At 46.7% G+C, this 20,956-nt stretch overlaps 1 protein-coding gene across 5 annotated transcripts in view; it reads right to left on the bottom strand.

Moving 5' to 3' along the window:
• TRANK1 (tetratricopeptide repeat and ankyrin repeat containing 1) overlaps nucleotides 1–20,592 on the bottom strand; it is a 93,734-nt gene extending 73,142 nt beyond the window's left edge. The window contains exon 1 of one of the 5 annotated variants that reach the window (XM_043885768.1): nucleotides 20,352–20,592. Coding sequence is in view for 1 of the 5 variants with exons in the window: in XM_043885767.1 (XP_043741702.1) it covers nucleotides 20,133–20,155 (23 nt within the window). In the remaining 4 variants the exon portion in view is untranslated. The other 4 variants (XM_043885767.1, XM_043885771.1, XM_043885770.1 and 1 more) reach the window with 4 other exon arrangements.
• Between the last annotated feature and the right edge of the window lie 364 nt (nucleotides 20,593–20,956).

The raw sequence follows: 20,956 nt of genomic DNA, 5'->3' as shown, positions 1-20,956 counted from the left end.
ACCCGCCCACCGCAACTAGAGTAGCGCCCCCCACCCCGCATGCGCAGCAATGAAGACCCAAGGCAGCCAAAATAAAGAAGAAACATTTTTTTTAAAAAAAGAGGACATGAAGCTGGCAGGTGGTGTGTGCTAGATAAGTGGCAGCTCTTCCCACAACCGCCACAAGCATTACTCTCTCATTTACCCATCGCAGCAGCTCAGAAGGAGGCACCCTTTTCACTGTTCAGAGGAGGAAACTCAGGCTCAAGAAGTTCAAGTCACTTGCTTAAGGACGGGCTAATGTGCGTCCCCAGTTCTGACCCCAGTTCCAAGTTTCTGCCCTTGACCCTGTACTGCATTGCCTACTCATCCAAGGAGTTGAGAGTCCTTCCACTCTCCTCCTTCCAAAGGTCCTAAAAGCCTCGAAGTATTTGTCCCTGAGATTGCTATTGCCCACTTACCTGACTGCACCCCCTGGGAAGCCCTTACCTCTTTCATGACTCCTGTTTCATTCATTTGGTAGCCCTCGCACAGAGTGGGTACTTAAATATTTGCTGTGTAATGAATTAGAATGCCAGACCCAGAGAGGCTGCTTGTTACCGATTCTCTCTGGTGTGGCCTGGAGCCCTGCCCACCTGCTGGGGCCTCAGGAAGTGTTCGCTGCACCAAGGCAGTGTGGATAGGAGAGGCCTCGCAGAGCCTCGAGAAGCAGCCAAGGAGGCAGGGAAAAGTGGGCGTCAGGGACTTCCTTGGTGGTCTGCTGGTTAAGACTGCTTCCACTGCAGGAGGCATGGGTCTGATCCCGGTTCAGGGAACTAAGATCCTGCATGCCACATGCTGTGGCCAAAAAAAAAAAGTGGGCATCAGAAGAGATGTCCCTTAGAATTTTCTCCTCTCAAGATGGCAGCAGGAAAGGTAAGGCAGTGGGGAAAGTCTTAAAAATGAGGACACTTCCGGTGGCTGCATAGGCCCTGCACCTGTGGGGCAGTACAATCTATCAAGAGCCTTCTTGATCAGCACAATCATTGTACAGAGAATAATCCCTATTGTTTGTATCATCAAACCTTGGCAAGGGGTTTGGGGGCCAGGGAAGCCAACCCAAGCAGGTAGAAGTGGTGGCTTATTTTATTTTTAAAACATTTATTTATTTATTTGTCTATGCCAGGTCTCAGTTGTGTCATGTGGGGATCTAGTATCTCCAACCAGGGATGGAAACCGGGCCCGCTGCATTGGGAGCCCAAAGCCTTAGCCACTGGACCAACGGGGGCGGGGGGGGGGGGGGGAGTACCAGTGGCTTATTTTAAGCCCATGAGTTAACTGGACTTTTGAACTGCATTCCTGTGTTCACCACGCAGAGCTATACCAGAACGAGGCATGTTATTGCTAAACAAGTCAAAATTAAAAATTCCACCTAGACTTTGCATTAAATAATCTCTAAATTCTATGACTCACATTTATACAGAGATGACAGAGGAGACCGTGAGAAAAAGTTTATATAATTGATTAGAGAATAAAAACAAGTGTTTCTCCTTCAAATATTGCCAGCCAGGTGTCAAATAAATAATTTCAAAGTGGCCATTTTTGGACAACTAGAAACAGGAAATGTCTGTAACAACTGTTGTTGTTGTTGTCTGTAACAACTAACCCTCCCCTTTTTTTTTCCCTTTAGGCTGCACCACGGAGCTTGTGGGATCTTAGTTCCTCAACTACAGATCGAACCCAGGCCCACAGCCGTGAAATCACAGGGTTCTAGCCACTGGACCACGAGGGAATTTCTGTTACCCCTCTTTTATAAATACCTTTTCACTGCAAGAAAGGATCAACCTGATCAAAACGTGTAAAGCCACAGACAGAAAATTCACAAAGGAATACAAGTAATTGCTAAATACATGGACAGTGGATATCCAGGACCACCATCACTAGCAGGCAAAAGAATGAAGAATTAAAATAGTAAAGGGTCACTAGGAAATATTTAAAAGAATGACCCTAAATGGTGGGAGCTGTCATATCTGGCTTACAGGAGAAATATACTAGCTCACTGATATACTTAGCCTCATAGATGTTCACCACAGTGAAAAACCAGAAATAACCCTAAATATTCCATAATGTGTAACAGATTTGAATCAGTTATAAAACACCCATATGGAAGAACACCACACAGTTATTTTCAAAGTCATGTTGTAAAAGAACATTTAATGATAGGCTATGTTAGTAAATGAAAGATACAGGCTACATAAAAAGGCATATAATACCAAATTAAATTTTTAAACACATCTAATGTACTGAAGACATGCCAGAATGTTAACAGCCTCACCACTGGAATTAGGGTTTTAATTTTCCTCCTTGAGCTTTTCTGAATTTCCAATTGCCAGAAAATGTGCCACCTTCATGGTCAGACCATAAATGTTATTAAAATGAGACTCCTTAAGGGCTTAATTAAAGAATTCAAACACAAAACGTTTCCACTGTACTTACAATAAAAACGATTCACATCTGATTTTTCTCTAGAAATTAAGTGAGCTTTAAATGTTATGAGTAGACATCCAATGTTTACATCCTCTTACATCTTGGCTTTTTCTTGGTACGGTCACGTGAAAGGGAAAGAGGGATTGCCAACCACAAAGCAAGTTTTTTGCTTCTCAACAGGATTTATTGACAGCTACATCTTCATCACAGGGAAGAATGCTTTATATCGTTGCCTTAGAATGCTTAGAGCTCTACTGTCAAGTCTTTTTTTCTTTAACAAGTGATCAGTCTATTTATAGGGTGAAACTGTTAAACACAGTGGTAATAATGTACCGTAATGACAGTACTCCTGAGAACGAATATGTAATGAGCACCTAGTACGTGTTTTACATCATCATGTCATTTCATTCTTACCAGAAGCCCCAGGAGGTAGGCTTGATTGTGTCCCCATTTGACAAATAGGGAAACTGAGGCAGGAGCGGTAAAGGCCTTGCCGTAGTCCTAGGGACAGTGGTGCTGCTGGAATCCAAACCTAGGCGGACTGACTTTGGGGGCGAGACTCCACTCTGAAGAAACCAGGCGGAGGCTAAACAGTCAGCGGCGGTCAGACCCCACCGTGTGTGCCCCTGGTAGGCATGGGTCCAGCAGTCAGCACTTTCAGTTTTTTTTGTTTGTTTTGATGTGGACCATTCTGCGTCTCTTACTTCTCCTGCATGGGCAGGCAGATTCTTTACCACTCGTAGCCCCTAGCTCCCTGACCAGGGATCAAGCCAGCACTCCCTACATTGGAAGGCAAAGTCAACCACAGGACTGCCAGGAAAGGCTTCTGCACTTTCAGTTTTGTCAGCAGGGCTAAAGCTCAAAGATTAGAAGGTAAAGACGGTTTCACAGGGGCAGAGTCTGCTTTCGCTGTTTCAGTACATCTATCTCTAGAAGGATTCAAGGTCCAATTGTGGGGAGGTGGCCAGGGCCGCTTGGCAACAACAGAGGAAGCAGACGTAAGAGAAATGCAAATTGCATTGGGGAGGTTCTGAAACTAGCAAGCTGAAAACAAAGCAGACGTGGGTGGCTGTCATGTTGTGTGTGAGTGTGTCTTTATTCTGTTTTGCTTTTTATTGAAGGACAGTTGATTGTTACAGCACTGTGTTAGTTTCGGGTATATTGCAGAGTGATTCGGTTATACTTGTATATATCTATATTATTTTTTTAAAAAAATTCTTCTCCATTAGAGTTGCATTGTGTGTATACACATGAAGAGATCTATAGCTGACTTACAGGAGGCAGACTGCAAACAGGGTGGGCCCCGGGCAGCTAAAAGGGGAAGAGAGAGAGGCTTTTCCTCTGTCCCTTTTCTGGGTACAACATAACAACTTAACAACAAATTTGTTTACTTTTTTTGTTTCTTGGTAGTGGGTTTTTTTTGTTTGCTTTTTGTTTTTTTTTGTTTTTTTTAATTGAAATCCTTTCAAAACACTCTCAAAGTAGTGAACAATCCAAGATCAACCCTGGAAAGCTGAAGGTAGAGACCACTGCAAAAAACCGAGGCCAGAGACAGCAGTTCTTAAAACCGACTCCTTCCTGCTCCCACAGGAAGGCGGGCACAGACAGCGCGGGATAAGAATCCAAAGTCAGAGCTCATTCTGAGGACGACGATTTGCTTTCTTTGCTGTTCCTTCTTTTTTTCTTGGGGGGAAGGGTGCAATTTCCACACTCCCTGCCCTGTCTCACTCCCACCTCTGAGCACCGTGCTGTCTTTCTATCCCACCCAACATCTACGATACAGAGACGAGCAGTACCTGCCATCAAGAGCTCAATCCTCATGTAGCTCCTTCCGCACAATATCTTGACATAGAACATGGGCTCACAGGTTGCCAGATATCCTCCGTTTAGTGCCCACAGGAGTACAACTATAAAATGATCTCGTGGCTCCGTAACTTCCCATAAATACAGAACCTTAAGTTTCCACCCTACTCATTCCCTTAACAAACAGAGCAAAGACACACAAAAGCAAGACGCAAGTGTACAAAACTGCTCCTGACCTTGCAAAACAAGCATGAAGAAAATGTTCTGACGTGATTTTATGAAGCAGCTTGGTTGCTGTCTGAGGGGAACAGGGTAGTTTCAGTCCACAATTGACCCCTGCTGTTTAGCATTGCTGATACAGCCAATGGAAAGTTCTATTTCCCCTGACCCTCATATTAAGACTGGACTCATCTCAGATTGACTCACTCTTGTCCTGCAACTAACCAGGACTTCAAAGTATGCTTTTTGTTAAATTCTTGATGGAACGTTTCACTGTGAGGAGAAAAGCAGAAATAGGACTCCTAGGAAGGTCAGTTATGTTCATGTTGCTTTGCAATTTGATGTTTATGGGCTAAAAATCAACACAGGACATAAAACCCTAAACAACAAGGTCCTACTGTATAGCACAGGGAATTGTATTCAATATCCTGTGATAAACCATAATGGAAAAGAATATGAAAAAGAATATACATACATATATATATAACTGAGTCACTTTGCTGAATAGCAGAAATTAACACATTGTAAATCAACTATGCTTCCGTTAAAAACAAAAACCTTCTATCTGTCCAACCTGAGAGAAGAGACATAGACTTTCAAAGAAACACCAGAGTAATAAGAAAAATTTTAATTAAGCAAATATGCAAGTCTACATATAATTCTCATGGAAGCTTTCATTTGGGGATTCTCTGACAGTTCAATGGTTAGAATTTGATATTTTTATTGCTAGGGCCAGGGTTCAATCCCTGGTTGGGCAGGGGGAATTTTTTTTAAATCTCTCTATAAATAGCCACTGGCACTTGTAAAATTGCAAGACTGTCGTGGATAAAACAAGCCAAACTTTCCTCAAAAGACAGTCTTGAATTTTGAACTTTAATACACAACATGTTTCTTTTTTTAGTTTTATTTTATATTGAAGCATAGGGCTTGGCAACCCACTCCACTGTTCTTGCCTGGAGAATCCCCATGGACAAAGGAGCCTGGTGGGCTATAGTCCATGAGGTTGCAAAGAGTCGGACACGACTGAGTAAGCACACCTAGTTAATTAACAATGTTATGTTACTTTCAGGTATATAGCAAAGTGATTCATTTATACATACACATGTATCTATTCCTTTTCAAATTCCTTTCCCATTTAGGTTATTACAGAATATTGAGCAGAGTTCCCTGTGCTATATAGTAAGTCCTACATTTTCCTTTTTTTTTTTTGGTCCTATATTTTAAACACAGCAGTGTGTCCATGTCAATCCCAAACTCCCAATCCACCTCTCTCCCCATAACATGTTTCTATTTGGGAAAATTCACTATTACAAAATATCAAATCCTCTCTAAATTAATTAATGTACTTTCCAAAAAAATTCCAATTAAAAAACAGGATATTTAAAGAAATTAATGCAAGAATTCTCAAGTTCATCTCAGAATAAACAGGACAGACTAGCCAAAATATTCTTAATCAAAGAAGTATAAAGAGAAAATCTTTTATAACATTTTAAAATGTATTTATAAAACTCAACTAAGTTTTAAAAGTGTGATATTAACATGAAAACAAGCAGACCAGTGGAACAAAACCAATCATCCAGAAGTAAACATATAATATAAAAGAATTCCATGTGTGAAAAAGGTAGTTCTTAAAACAGACAGGGAAAGAATGAATCGCTGGTAAAACTGGCACAATATCTGGAAAGGATGTTAATTTTTCTTTTTGGCTGCAATGCCTGGCATGCAGGATCTTAGTTCCCCACCCAGGAATCGAACCCGCGCCCTCTGCAATGGCAGTGAGGAGTCTTAGCCACTGGACTGCCAGGGAAGTGCTGGAAGTTAAATTTCTAATTCATACTGTTTGGTAGGCCAAACAATGGACACACATACACACACACCAAAGATGCTCACACCCCAACCACCAGAACCTGTGAATGCATTACATGACATGGCAAAGGGGCCTTTGTACAATAGATGTAATCCAGGTTGTTTTGTTGTCATTGTTTAGTCCCAGTGGTGTTTGACTCTTTTGGGACTCCATGGATTGGGACTTCCCAGGCAAGAATACTGCAGTGGGCTGTCTTTTCCTCCTCCAAGGGCTCTTCCCCATGCCGGGATCAAACCTGCGTCTCTGAACATCTCACACATCAGCAGACGGATTCCTTACTACTAGCGCCGCCTGTGCGTGTTCAGTCGCTCAGTCACGTCAGACTCTTTGTGACCCTATGGACTACAGCCCACCAGGCTCCTCTGTCCATGGGATTTTCCAGACAAGAACACTGGAGTGGGTTGTCACTTCCTTCTCCAGAGAAGCCCTTATCTAGGTGAGCCCAATAGAATTATATTAACCCTCTAAAGCGGAAAAACTTATCTGGCTAGAGTCAGAAAGATGCTGGAGAAGCGGAAGGCAAGAGAGATGCAGAAGCAGATGTGAAACCTGAAAAAGACTAACCCCATCGCTTCGTGCCTCGAAGATGGAGGGGAGGCAACAGGGAGGGATGTAGGTGGCCTTGGAAAGAGAGAGAGGCTCCTGGGTGACAGTCGGGTGACAGGAACCTTGGTCCTACAGCTGCAAGCAACTGGACCCTGCCAACAACACGAATGAGCTTAGAAAAGGATTCTGGGCAGACCCTCCTAGCCAGCCAAAATATTGATTTCAGCCTCATGAAACCTGCCACGGGAACCAGACTTCTCACTGACAGACTGTGAGATGATCAGTCTGCATGGTTTTAAGCCACTAAGTTTGTGGACATTTGTTACAGCAGCTACAGAAAACGAATACACATCATACACCAAAATTCCTTCTATGTCAATGAAAAAAAAAAATGCTAGTGTCAAAAAGACACCAGGGCAGTGAAAAGAAACTGCTGGCACACAAAGCAATGTAAAGAACCTCAAGAACATCATGCTAAGCAGAGAAGCCAGACTCAGAAGACTATATACTGTGGGATTCTATCTGGCTGATGCTCTAGAACTGGCAAATCTAAGAAAGCAGAAGAGCAGTTACCCAGGGAAGGAGGGAGGGTTACTGACTGGAAAGGGGGATAAGAGCACTTTCTGGGAGATGGAATGTTCTCTACGGTGATCGGGATGGGGTCACACAGGTATATACATTCATCAAAGCTCACTGAACAGGAGCGTTAAAATCTGTGCCTTTGCTTAGATGCAAATTTCTCATTTTTTAAAAAGCGTTGAGAAAAAAAAAAAGCCCTAAGAGAAAAGATTACCTTCAACTGCTTCAGGAGGAAACTTGGTCAGATCTAATCAAGTGCCACACACACAGGGCCTCTGCCCCAGTAGTTCCACTTCTGGGAATCAGTGTTGCAAACTGATTGCACACAAAGGAAATGGTAGATGTATGACATTACTCACTGTCTAATTGTTTATAATAATAAAAGACTGGGACCAGCTTGAACGGCCATCAACAGAGGACTGGTTTAATAAATTATATTGCAGCCACCCCCACAATGAAGTATGCACTTTCTTTTTTTTTTTTTTTTTTCTTTGTTTACCCCATGGACAGCAGCCCACCAGGCTCCTCTGTCCACGGGATTCTCCAGGCAAGAATACTGGAGTGGGTGCACTTTCTTTAAAAAGAAAGAAAAAAAAAAAAGAATGAAGATGCTTTGTATGTACTGATCTGGGATAATCTGCAAAATATGTTTACACAAAGCAAATGCAGGATGGTGTATACATTACACTCTATTTTGTGCAAAATTTTAAAAGACAGAGGGGAGAGCTAGATAAGAATATATTTGCATTTGCTTATATATGCACAAAGAAATTCTGGAAGGATGCATGAGAAATAAAATTACCTTTATTGGGGTACAGGGTGGAGAAGGGAGACCTAATCCCACCTTTTCATTGTAACCTTTCTGTATTTTTGATTCTCAAATTACACAAATTTGAAAAGGCTTTAATGCAATAAAAAATTGTAAGTAATCTTCCACACAGTGATAGCCATGAATTCATTAAAAGTTTAAAACTTCCGTACATCAAAAACCCCAGAAAGTAGTTTGCTGCTGCTGCTAAGTCGCTTCAGTCATGTCCGACTCTGTGCGACCCCAGAGACGGCAGCCCACCAGGCTCCCCTGTCCCTGGGATTCTCCAGGCAAGAACACTGGAGTAAGTTGCCATTTCCTTCTCCAACGCATGAAAGTGAAAAATGAAAGTGAAGTTGCTCAGTGGTGTCTGACTCTTAGCGACCCCATGGACTGCAGCCTACCAGGCTCCTCCATTCATGGAATTTTCCAGACAAGAGTACTGGAGTGGGTTGCCATTGCCTCCTCCAAGAAAGTAGTTTAATAACACCCTAAGCAGCAAGATTATGGATGGAGAATCACTCTCACATACAGCTGATGACAAGATTTAAGTGGTACAGCTTCTCTCTACAGAAATACACAAGTTTTTCACACAGCTGCTCCGAATTCATTCTACAGACATATTTCATTCAAGGACATGAGGATATTAATCGCCTCATTGTCTGTCAAAGCAAAAAGGATACAAATCCAAGAGTCCAACAAGTGGAGACACTTATATAAAGTGGTATATATACCACTCAGAATAGAACACTATCATTGTTAAGAATAAATACGGCAGATCCAAAGGAAGAGATGTCAAAACATGCAACCAAGGTGAATAAAGCCAGTTGGAGAACAATTTGTAGAGCAAATTGGAGAGTCTGAGGACAGGTTAGTGTACATATATATATTTGATTTGATCTATTGGGAGAATTTCCAGAGAGACACTTAAGAAAGGAGTAAGTGGAGATCTCTGGGGAGCTGGGGAAAAAATGGGGAGCATGCTCCTGAACCATAGAATAGCTTTCTGTTAAGTCACCAAGTTTGTGGTTGTACAATTTCTTACTGCAGATCTAGGAATGTAATACAATATCTCTCTGAATATGTTCTCAGAATTACTAAAATTGAAAGGATTTCAGAAAGTGAGATGGTTGGGCTAAAATTTTCAGAGCAAGGGAAACGCTCTAAGCCACATCTCCCCAGGCTCAGAGATTTGGGGGGCCTGACCACGGTCACACTGGGGTGAGCACCAAGGGTGAGATCCAGGCTGACTCCTGCCCCCACCCAGCATCCTGGTCTATAGCACCTGTGGGTGGGCAGGGAGGCCAGGACTAGAACCCACCGTGGCCCGAAATCCAGGAAGGTTAGTGGTACAGGCCATGGCAATCTCCATTATTTCAGTGTGATCCTTGTAACATTTACAGAACCTTTGTTTTGTTTACCCAGCAAAGAGAAAATATTTTGTTAAAAAACACAACCCTGAGGTCATACAGAGTGAAGTAAGTCAGACACAGAAGCACAAATATTGTATGGTATAGCATACATGTAGAATTTTTAAAAATGGTACAAATGAACTTATTTACAAAACAGAAACAGAGTTACAGATGTAGAAAACAATCTTATGGTTACCAGGGGGATAAGGAGGGACAGGGATAAATTGGGAGACTGGGATTAACATAGACAGACTACTATACATAAAATGGGGCTTCCCCAGTGTCTTATCGATCAAGAATCCACCTGCAATGCAGGAGATGCAGGAGACCTGGGTTTGATCTCTGGGTTGGGAGGATCCCCTGGAGGAGGGCACGGCAACCCACTCCAGTATTCTTGCCTGGAGAATCCCACGGACAGAGGAGCCTGGCGGGCTACAGTCCACAGGGTCCACAAAGAGTTGGACACGGCTGAATTGACTGAGCATGCACACACACAGAAAACAGATAACTAATAACCACCTTCTGCATAGCACAGGGAACTCTACTCAACACACTGATGACGTATACGGGAAAAGACTAAAAAAAAGAGTGGACACATGTATGTGTATAACTGATTCACTGCTGTACACCGAAAACTAACGACATTGTGTATCAACCGTATGCCAATAAGAATTAAAAAAAATAAATAAAACATAGCTCTGAATGGAGGGAGGAAAAGACCATAGCCCTAAGATCCGTCTGTCTGTTTTCACAGGGGTTCTCTGAAATTACCAGCCAGTTAAGCAGCTGAGAAAAATTTGTGATTCAAGGCCTTGAACGAAGAGTGGAAGGGGTCAGTGCTGTCAAGTACGAAAATGGACCCAAATCCTTCTCTCCTGCAGTTGTTCCTTGGAATGGAAGGCCAAGGTGCATGCAGGGGCGTCCAGGATCTCACGTGGGCTCTGGGTGCCAGACCTGCAAGCCCGGGAGCCCCCTTCCCCAGGGGTTTTGGACTGGAACTTTGGGAAAAGTTCCCCACTCAGGTAGGCAGCTCCAGAGGGGAGCAGCCTTACCCTCCACCCCAACCCTGAGAAGAAAATCCTCTTGGTGAGAGATGATGGTACGTTTACGCAGAGAAAGGAGGGGCAGAAGGAGGGCCTTCTGGGGCTCTACAACTCCACATTTCCCTGCCTGAGGCCCACAAGCTCCTGTCCCTTCTCTGGTTCCCAAAGACAGTATCAGCCTTCCAGAACCTTCTACCTTCTGCCCAAGTCCTTGGCAATTTTTCTTTCATTGACTAGAAATGAAGGAAGAGGACTTGCCTATTTCACCCCTCTCTACAACTTCACATTAGACACAGGTCCCTATCCGGGGTTCTCTCTCCCCACCCACCCACTCAACCCTCTGATCACAGTATTCCTTCCTGCAGGGCCTGATGAGGCTTCAGAATCCTTTCTGCACCATTCATTCTAGGTGGCCACACATTCACACCCCAGATGAGTCCTGTGTGCCATTCCCAGTTTGCGTAACGAAGACTTGAGCCAGAATGAATTAATGCTTCCAAGCATGAACACCCAAAGTGCCCTACAGCAGGCCAATGCAAGTCACCTGCTCCCCACCTCACCCTCAGCTTTGTCTCCCCTAAGAGGCATGCAGGCCCCAGAACAGCCGTCCCCAAGCTGGGTTCACACACACCCTCTGGACACATCCTCCCCGTCTTTGGTATTGGCTCTCCCTGCCCCAGACCAAGGGCCTTCCCCGGTAGAGCAGTGGTAAAGACTCCACTTGCCAATGCAGGAGATGCAGAAGACTGAGGTTCAATCCCTGGGTCAGAAAGATCCCCTGGAGAAGGAAATGGCCTCCAGTATTCTTGCCTGGGAAATCCCGTGAACAGAGGAGCCTAGCGGGCTACATCCCATGGGGTCACAAAAGAGTTGGACACAACTGAGTGACCGAGCACACACACGCACGCCTCAGACTCACCCAGCTCCTGCTCAGCTTCTTCATCACCACCAGCGAGACATCCCTGGATCCCTCAGGTCACAGGCTGCGCCCAGGTTACAAAAGCCTCCAGGGTCTTGAGGCCCCACCCCCACCTCCTCTTAAGCACAATTTCCAGAAAAGTTCCAAAGGACTTTCAGACCTGTGGTCCTCCTCCTCCACCGACACTCTGAACCCCAGCAAACCTGTCACCGGCCATGCTCACCCCAGCTAAAGCCAACGCTGCGGCTGTGAACATCTCTGCCCCGGCCCTGTGTGTGTAGCTTTTAAAACCACTTAGGGCCCTGAGTTAGGATCTAAGCAGTTTTCAACATATTAAATATATTTCCCCCATAGTCTCAGTATTTCAGGCCCTGTTCTAAGTCTCAAAAGCTCCATGCTAGACACTGTTTTTCTGCTTTCCCCTGTAAACTGAACTCTTAAGGCACAAACTAAATTTTACAACAGTAGTCCCAAATTTTAAGAAAAGCCAACCACACAAAGTACAAATCAAAAACAACCAAGATCATACTGCCAAAGCTGTTGGTTATTTGGGGAAAACCAAGGATAAAGATGTTCACCCAAATTTATAAGTACCTGTTGAAAATCCAAAAGTCAGCAAACAGGGCCACGTGTCACCTGGGATATGACAGTGCCAGAGATTGAAAAATGCTAACAGCAAAGAATAATCCTATAAATCAGTGACTACTAGTTTTTGTTTTTTTTTTAAAGTTGACAAACAGTAACATTTGTACACACAGGAAAGAAATCAAAGGGAGCCTAAATAAAGTTGCCAACTCCTTGCTTTGCCAAATCAGAATTTTTTTAAAAATGTACCATCTTAAAAAAATAAATCAATGTGTACCATCTGCTGTCCACATAATTTCACAAGAGACGGAATCTTTTAACTCCAAAAAAAAAAAAAAAAAGACAAGAACTCAGATTAAAGAAATTCATTCTCAAGGAAGGACAAGCTAAGAGCTTTCGGGCACATTTTAGTCTCAGATAGTGTGCAGGTGGTTTGTACCCTGAAGGGCAAATGTTCCAAGTCTCTGAAACCACCAGGGCCCTGGAAGATGCTCAAGAAATATTGCTGAAGGGCCGAGAAGGATACATCTCAGCTCCTGGCTCAGAAGTGGAGTCTAAATCAGTCACTCAGAAGTGGGGGTCAAAATCACTTGACCCCCAAACAGGAAGGCCATAAGGAGACCCCCGTCCCACTAGTGGCCAGGGGTGGGTACAATTTCTCCTCTTTGTGCCACAGACCGGCCTGTTTGCACTGCACCATCTGAATGAGAGCAGTCCTGGGTAGCTGCATGGTAACAGGTAAAATTCACTGAGCCCTTACTACACGCCAGGCCCCACGCTAAGCCCTTCTCAAACATTTTTATCATCAAATTGTTCCTAACAGTGCCAGTGAGGGACGTATAATTATGATCCCAGTTTTACAGGTCAGGAAACAGGTTTAATCAAAGAAAAGGGACTTCTCTAAACAAAGCACAAACTTAAGTCTGATACCAAAATCTGTGTTCACAACACCCTGAGAGGTGAAGTGAAGAAAGGGTCGGGGGGGCTGGGGAAAACAGAAAGGGCAGCCTTGAAAATGAAAATCAAACCCCCAAAACAGTGACCCTGAAAAGCTGGCATTCCAGACTCCGCCTGAAGACAAATGAGGACGTTCCACACGCTGCTCAGAAGTCTTGACTCAGTATCTGTGCTAAATCCAGGCAGCCCAACTACCGCCACGGTCCCTGTATTTAGGCTTCCCACTCTCCCTCAGAGTACCTGGGAGCTATGGATGGTTGTGAAGTGGGAGCAGCGCCACCCCCACCCCATGACAGCCCTAGAACAAAGGCGCTTTCTAACTTAGTGCAGAACTCGAGTTGGATAATAGCAGCCCAAGCGGGCTGGGCTCCACATCCCTTCCCAAGCCCCTCTGCAATATTTTGCTGCTGCTGCTCTTCACTTGCTAAGTTGTATCCAATTTTTGCAACCTCCCTGGACTGTAGCCCTCCATGCTACTCTGTGGCATTTCCAGACGGAAGGATCAAACCCATGTCTCCTGCGTGGGAGGTGGATTCTTTACCACTGGGCCACCTGAGAAGCCCCTGTAACATTTCAGGTGCAGATTAATGGCCTCTGTCCCTCCTCCCACCCCTAAGACCACAGCAATTCGCTTCCCCATGTCTGAAAGGCAAGACAAACCCAGTGGAGAGCCTGGAACACCACCCACTGGGGCATGGGAAGGGTCCAGAGGTGCCCAGGAGCTCCCCTAAATAAGAGTCTCCCCCAGACAGGGTCCCTGAAAGGCACCTCCTCATAGGGAGATACCTGAGCAATTCTGGGGGGATCTGAGTCCCTCCGAAGTTCTAGCACCAGCTGACAGTTTTCGGAAACACAGGGCTTTCCACTCGGTCTTGAAAAAAGTGTGAACTTTGGCCAGGCTGAAAAGACAGCCATCCGCTTTCCCAGCCTTCTAAATAACATACAAAGCTGTTTAAACACACACGCCTCCTTCAACTTTCCTTTCCAGCCTTCTCCCTGTTGTAACCACATGATCCCAAATTCATCTGGCCCCTTCCCCGTCACACACCTTTGCAGTCATAAGGCTGGCGCCAGCCCCACAGGAAAAACAAGCATGCCTCCTCCTCACAAAAGACAAAGTCCACAAACCTGGGATCCAGTCCCACTGGGCCTATTCCAGGCCTGGGGTCAGGCAGCCAATTCCCTAACCCTCGCCTTCAGTTTCCTTAATACTAAACAGGGGCCAAGTCACCTATAGGTCTGGACTTCCTCTTTCCTCTGCCAGTCAGCAAGTATTGGGCACCTTCTGTGTGCCAGGCCCTCAGCTAGATGCTGGGACATGTGCATCAAGACTGACCCAAACCTCTGCTGCCCTCATGAAGCTCACACTCCGGGGCAGAGAGAGCTGTAAAATGGGGATTGTTTACAATATTTCTCTGAGGAATAAATAATACACGAAATGCATTTAACATAGAGCCAGGCACAGTCAACTATTGGTAGCATGCATGAGGGCTAAGTCGCTTCAGTCATGTTCAACTCTTTGTGACCCTATGGACTGTAACTCGCCAGGCTCCTCTGTCCTTGGGATTCCCCAGGCAAGAATCCTGGAGTGTAACCCACTCCTCCAAGGGATCTTCCCGACACAGGGAGCGAACCCACGTCCCCTGCATTGGAAGCCAGAGTCCCAACCACTGGACCACCAGGGAAGTCCCCAAGGTGTTGATTTTATATTTATCTGTTTCAATATGCTTGCCACCTTAGCATTAGCTAATACGTCTATGATGACAGACAAGTATAATTTCTTTTTTGTGATGGGAACAATTAAGATCTAGTCTCCTGGCAACTTTGCGGTTTATAATACAATGTTGTTGGCTATAATCATTATGCTGTGCGTTAACCAGATCTCCAAAACTTATTTATCTGGGAGTTGTTAAAAGATATTTGCCCACCTCCTCCCCCATGGCCTCCTGCACATGCCCAGTCCAAGAGGACCATTCCATGTGGGGTGTACCAGCGGCTACGCTCACCTAGTAGAACCTCTAAACACGTCCTCGTGGCGTGTTTGTATATAAGGAAATGGTGCTCGTCATTATTCTTCATAACAAGCTGCCCCCTTTACCTGGAATGACCCTCTCTTCTCCGGCACTCCTCAATCCGTCCTGCTCGAAGTGCCCTCCATCTGTCTGGGCATAGCACAAAGCTTACCTCCCAGACTTTGTCCAGGGCCGGAGGATTCAGGAGCTGGGAACCCTTCTGGAAGGCTTGTCTGCATGTCCACTCACCCTTGCTCCCTGGGCTGCCTGGCTCTGACTCTGTTCTGCCCCGTTAGCAGTGCCTAGGTCTCACGTGCTTAAATCCTCCATCGGAGAAAAAAAAAAAAAAATCCTCCATCGGCCAGTATATGAGGTATACTGGCCCTCAGGTATGTGAGGAGCAGAACTGCCTTGGAAAGCGAAAAACCAGAAAGAGGTGAGACCAGGTGAGATGCTGACGGGAGAACAAAGGGTATATTAGAGACAAAATCTGAGTCCATATTACGGAGACCCTTAGTACCTGGACAGTGAGTTCAGATTCCAGACTCCAGTGAGCCTTCGAAGTTACCAATTTCTGAGCCTCGAGGTACAGTGGACCCTGATGGACAACGGATGAGGTGATCCAACGGTGACCATAGGCGAGAACCCTGGGGACTGCAGCTGGACACAAAGCTCTTGTTGACACTTGTGATGCAAGTATTTTTCACAATAAATCAAACTACTCAGTAGAGTGCGGTAATTCTCTATATTTTCTGTTGTGCAGCTTCCCCCAAATGGCCTGGTTTCCTCTGAATACACTACCCTATAATGTGCCACTCTAGCACAGTGATTATTATTTTGTATCAAAGGTATCTGAGAAACAGCTGGTGCAAAAAGGACACTCTGACCCTCCTTCCCCCTCTGAAAGCAAAAACTAAATTTCCCACGGGAAAGGCATCCTCCCTGTACCAGAAGGGTAGGAGGCATCTTTATCAACAGAGATAGGGAATTTAGGGCAAGAGAGCTGTGTAAACAAACCTTGTTATTTTTTCACCAATTTATTACCCCAAGCCCAAGCCCCTTTGTCAATGCTTGCTGTTTCTTTGCCTAAAAGGCATAAAAGCTTCCTGTGTCAGTTAGACTTCTTTGAGTCTCATATTTTTTTTTTTCCATTTTTGAGTCTCATATTTTTAAGGCGCGCTCATATGCAGGAAATTAAATTTGTTTTCCTCCTGTTAATCCCTTGTGTCAATTTAATTATTAGAACCAGCCAAAGAACATAAAAGGAAAGAAGGGAACACTTGTCTGCCCCTGCACCTTCAAAAGGTCATCACTGTTTTCTAAGGTTAGCAATCTTTCTTTTCATTGACAGGAGGACTTAGCATTTACAAGATAAAAACATCTCAATCTAGATGTCATCAGAACTTCAAACAGAAATAGCTAGATCCAGACTCTGCTTGTCTCCGACAAACACACAGGAGGTCCTACCAGCTCACCAGGCTCAAAGAAGCTAAGACAAACGTGCTATGGGGATGCAGGTGGGCACTGATGCTGGTTCAACGCCCAGGCAAAAGATGGAGTTGATCCGGGTATACTGGGTCAGGGGGTTACAGGTAACGCTCAGTCACACTTTCAGATTTTCCACAAAATCAAGGAAACAAAGCAATGCTTACTTAGGAAATCTGAGACAAAGAAAAATGTCTGATCAGGCAAAATGGACAGACAACCTTAGTGACCAAAGGAAGAATACTGATCTTGGTTTGGGCACTGTGACATTTTGGGGTTCGAAAGATGTCTGTTTACATGCTTCAATACTTTTTTTAAAAGTTTCTTATTTTTCCTTTTTTTAATTTTGTATTGAGGTATAGCCAAAGAACAGTGTTGTGACAGTTTCAGGTGAAGAGCAAAGGGACTCGGCCATACACATCCATTCTCCCCCAAACCCCCCTCCCATCCAGGCTGCCACATAACATTGAGCAGAGTTCCTTGTTGGTTATCCATTTTAAATATAGCAGTGTGTAGTTCCCCAGCGGTCCACTGGTTAGGACTCTATATGCTTTCACTGCTGAGGGTGCAGGTTCATTCCCTGGTCAGGGAACTAAGACCCTGCAAACGGCACGGTGAAGCCAAAAATTAAAAAATAAAGTTTAAAACCAAATGTTCTCTCCACCCTTGCCACTGTCCCACCATAGATCTCAGTGGTAACATAAAGAGTCATCTTTGCCAAAGAGGCTGTCCATTTCCCCCTAGTTCTTCCTTCTTATAAAGATTTGTCGAAACAAAGATTTCTGGGCCTTAAGAAACTCAGGCTACACTTTAAGGAAACTTGTTACAAAAGCCATGAGACAAGGTTAGCTGGGTCAGTGACTGGAAACCCAGAGGCAGGGTGCTAATAGGTCAGCTCCATGTCTCTGTCTGGGAAGGCAGAGAACAGCTTGTTCCTGGAGGCCAATGAAAGCAAAACCACACCCACAACCCAACCCCACTTCAGTTTTTAAGAACATCCTCAGGGTCACTTACCTTTCCCACCTAGATAGAGGCTCGCATGCTCTATTTTCGCTGCTAACAGGCTCTTCATCCCAAGAAGCAAAAATAAAATACTAAGAGGGTACACAGCATAGCAATGGGCCTTTGGTAGCAAGTGCAGAAAAAAAGAACTGATCAGCAAAGAGAAGTTTAAGAATTCCATAAAGTCTCTTTTCGGTCCCTGAGAGAGTGGGTGTCTAAGGCCAGATCTACTACTAATTAGCTGTAATGACTACCAGGTGATGAGCCTCAGCTTCTTCATCTATAAAATGTTTGCTGCCCTGCTGCTGACCCCGCGGTGAAATTCTGTGCAGAGACTTAAAAGAGTTCCCTTTGGAATGTATGAATCCAGAGTTCCTGGCAGCCTTTCAGCATTCTCCTTCCTGCTTACTCAAAAAAAAAAAAAAAAAAAAGACATAATGGCAAGAAGCCATTACTCTGCTACCTCCTCAGCACTCACAGGAGGCCCCACCCATTCACTGGGCTCCTGGCAGGCAGGCAGCCTGGTGGGGCCAGACAGAATAGAACCAGAGGAACCAGAAGCATCCTTCAGCCTGCCTTTGCAGCCACAACCTCTAGTGTTCTCCTTACTCAAGTCTGAATCTCAGCCTCCTTCAAGTCTCTTAAACCAATTCATCCCTTCCAGAGTTAGTTCCCAGTGAAATATGGATACTCTCCTCCACCTCTCTGGGGGTGCCCCAAAGAAAGCTTACACTTGCCACTGAGGACCGGTTAGTCAGTGATCAAACCAAGTTAACGGATTACAACTAGGTTTCAAAAAAAAAAAAAACCAGAATATGGAATAGAATAGAAAATATCACTGTCCTCACCCAGTAGAGTGTAAATATTCTGTGAGGCTCTTCTTGGGGGCTTCCTAGGTGGTACTAGGGGTAAAGAAAGTAAGAGACTCCCTTGGATCCCTGAGTGGGGGAAATCCCCTGGAGAAGGGCATGGCAACCTACTCCAGCCAGTATTCTTGCCTGGAAAATCCCATGGTCAGAGGACCCGGGCAGGCTACAGTCCATGGGTTCAGAGAGAGTCCCACATGAGTAAATCGACTTAGCACTCACGACGCTCTTCTTGCAGTTTTATACTGATATATTTATGTGCCTGGGTGCAGGACTCTATTGTGGATCTTGGTCAGGAAAAGACAGAAGCTCATAGGCCGGAAGCAGTGGGATCCGACCCTGGGGACAGATGCCCCCACACACCCATCCCCCTCTCCATCTCCTGTGGAGGATACAAAGGCCGGCACAGGGTACTCAGAGCTCACGCATCCATCCTGCGATTGTACAAAACAGAGATGACTACAAAACAACTGAAATAAACTTCTGACTCTCCTTCAGGGTAGTACTTCCTATAAAGCACAAAACAGGATAATCAACAAAAGACCAAGCCATCCGGGTAACAGTCTTGCCTCAGAAAGGTGCCTGGAACTTGGGAAGCTCAGCGCCAGGCAGGGGCAGAACCTGGGTGCTGAAGGCCCTGGGCTCCTTGCTTTCTTCCCACTTAAGGACTGATTAGGTCAACAACAACTGGACTGGAACTAGAAACCTCAGAGCCCACCCCTTTCTCGCTCCTCTTAAAAAAAAAAATTGTTTTTTGCAAATTGTACATCTCCCGATAAATTTTGCCTAGTAGGAACCAAGGCTTTCAGCCTCCTAGAAACGCCCCTAGCCGGGAGTCGGGCTGAAGAAAGGCAGTTTCAGCCAGGTGGCTAATGCTCGGGGCTCCCAGTAGGCGTGCGGCGAGGGGGCGGAGTGCACCTCTCAGGCTCCAGGCTCCGAGCCCGCGTTTGCAAACGCTCGGAAGCAGAAGCCTGGGTTTCTGGGACTCCGCCTCTGAACCCCGGGCCCTTAGTGCTATCCCCTCCTCCCGACTCTCCTGGCCGAGGACGGTGGGCCTGAGGCAAGCCCAGCTCATGATCGAGCGGGCTGGGGAAGAGGCCTGCTCGGGGTTGGATTCGCCAACCTCCTCCAGCCAGGAAGCGGCCAGCACTCCCCTAAGTTCCCGGCAAATCCCGCCCCGCGCCTGGGCGCCTGCCAGTCCGCAGCGTGCCCCGCGGGCGCGTCCGCTGGTCTTAACATTCGCGGCCCTGGGGTCTACCGGAGGAGGCGGGAGGCGGGCCCCGGAGCCGCAGATTTGGTGCCGCGGTGGGGACGTGGCAGGCCGCGCGCCGCCGCAGTCCTGTCGCAACGCGCGCCCCTTCCCCAGGCGCCAGGAACGCCGGAGCCGCCCCCCACCTCCACCCCCACCCCGCGCCGGACCCCGCGCAACAAGCCTGCGTCTGCACCTAGATGAGCGCAGGGACCGCCTGCCCCGGTGCGGCCTCGGGGCGCGCCGGCCCCCACGCGCGCCCGCGTCCCTCGCGCCGGGAAGAGGCACGGCTGAAGGCCCGAGGAGCCCCCCGCACGTCCGGCGCCTCTACGCACCTAGTTACCCGCGCGTCCCACATGGCCCTCGCCGCCGCTGCCGCCTCGGGAGCCGCTTCCCCGGGGACGGACTCAGCGGGCGGGGTCTCCGGCTCGCGGTAGCTCGGCCCCCTCCGCCGCGACGAGCGGGGCGGGGGCGCAGAGACCCCGGCGCCCGGCTGTAGGCAGCCACAGACCTATTCCAAGTTTCCACGTAGTTGCGAGGGCCCGAAAACTCACGTGCACGGCACCGCTGGATGGGAGGGGGTGTTTGTCACCGTGTGTTTTAAAGAGGCGTTTCGATGTCTCCCATCTTGCGGGCGAGCGCTCCAATGGGGTGGCTCTCGGCCACCTTTGGAAAAACGAGTGCTTGGAGCCGTGCACCTCGAGGGACCCGGCGCGCGCACACCCCCCTCCGACAGGTTTTGGCCACGGTGACTTCTCACCCTAGCGAGGTCGCCGCGCTTGTCGGGGAGACAGGAAATGGTCAGCCAATGGCCTTGAGCCCCGCCCCCGGACCTCTCGTCCCCTCCAACAAAGAAACTAGGGGGACAGGCCCCGGGTAGATGCGCCTCGTGCCCATCAGCTCCCACATCCTATCTGCCTCGGTTGAGTCTGACCTTGGACATGGAGTATTTACTGTATGCTCGGCCTTCCATTCCAGGGGTGCTGGGCATTCGGGTGGAAAGAAGCTGGCAAGGCCCCCGACACCTTGACGCTCACCGGCATGCTCATGGCGCCGGTGGAGAAGTGACCCTCTCACTGCAGGGGGGAACAGAAAGGAACCTCCTGGAAGGGCAGTGGTCCCCGAAGGAGTTGGGGGGTGGTTAGGACGACCTCAGACT

The sequence above is a fragment of the Cervus elaphus genome, chromosome 24, assembly GCF_910594005.1.
Source record: "Cervus elaphus chromosome 24, mCerEla1.1, whole genome shotgun sequence".
Classification (NCBI taxonomy): Eukaryota; Metazoa; Chordata; class Mammalia; order Artiodactyla; family Cervidae; genus Cervus; species Cervus elaphus.
This window is presented reverse-complemented; position numbering and strand designations above follow the sequence as displayed.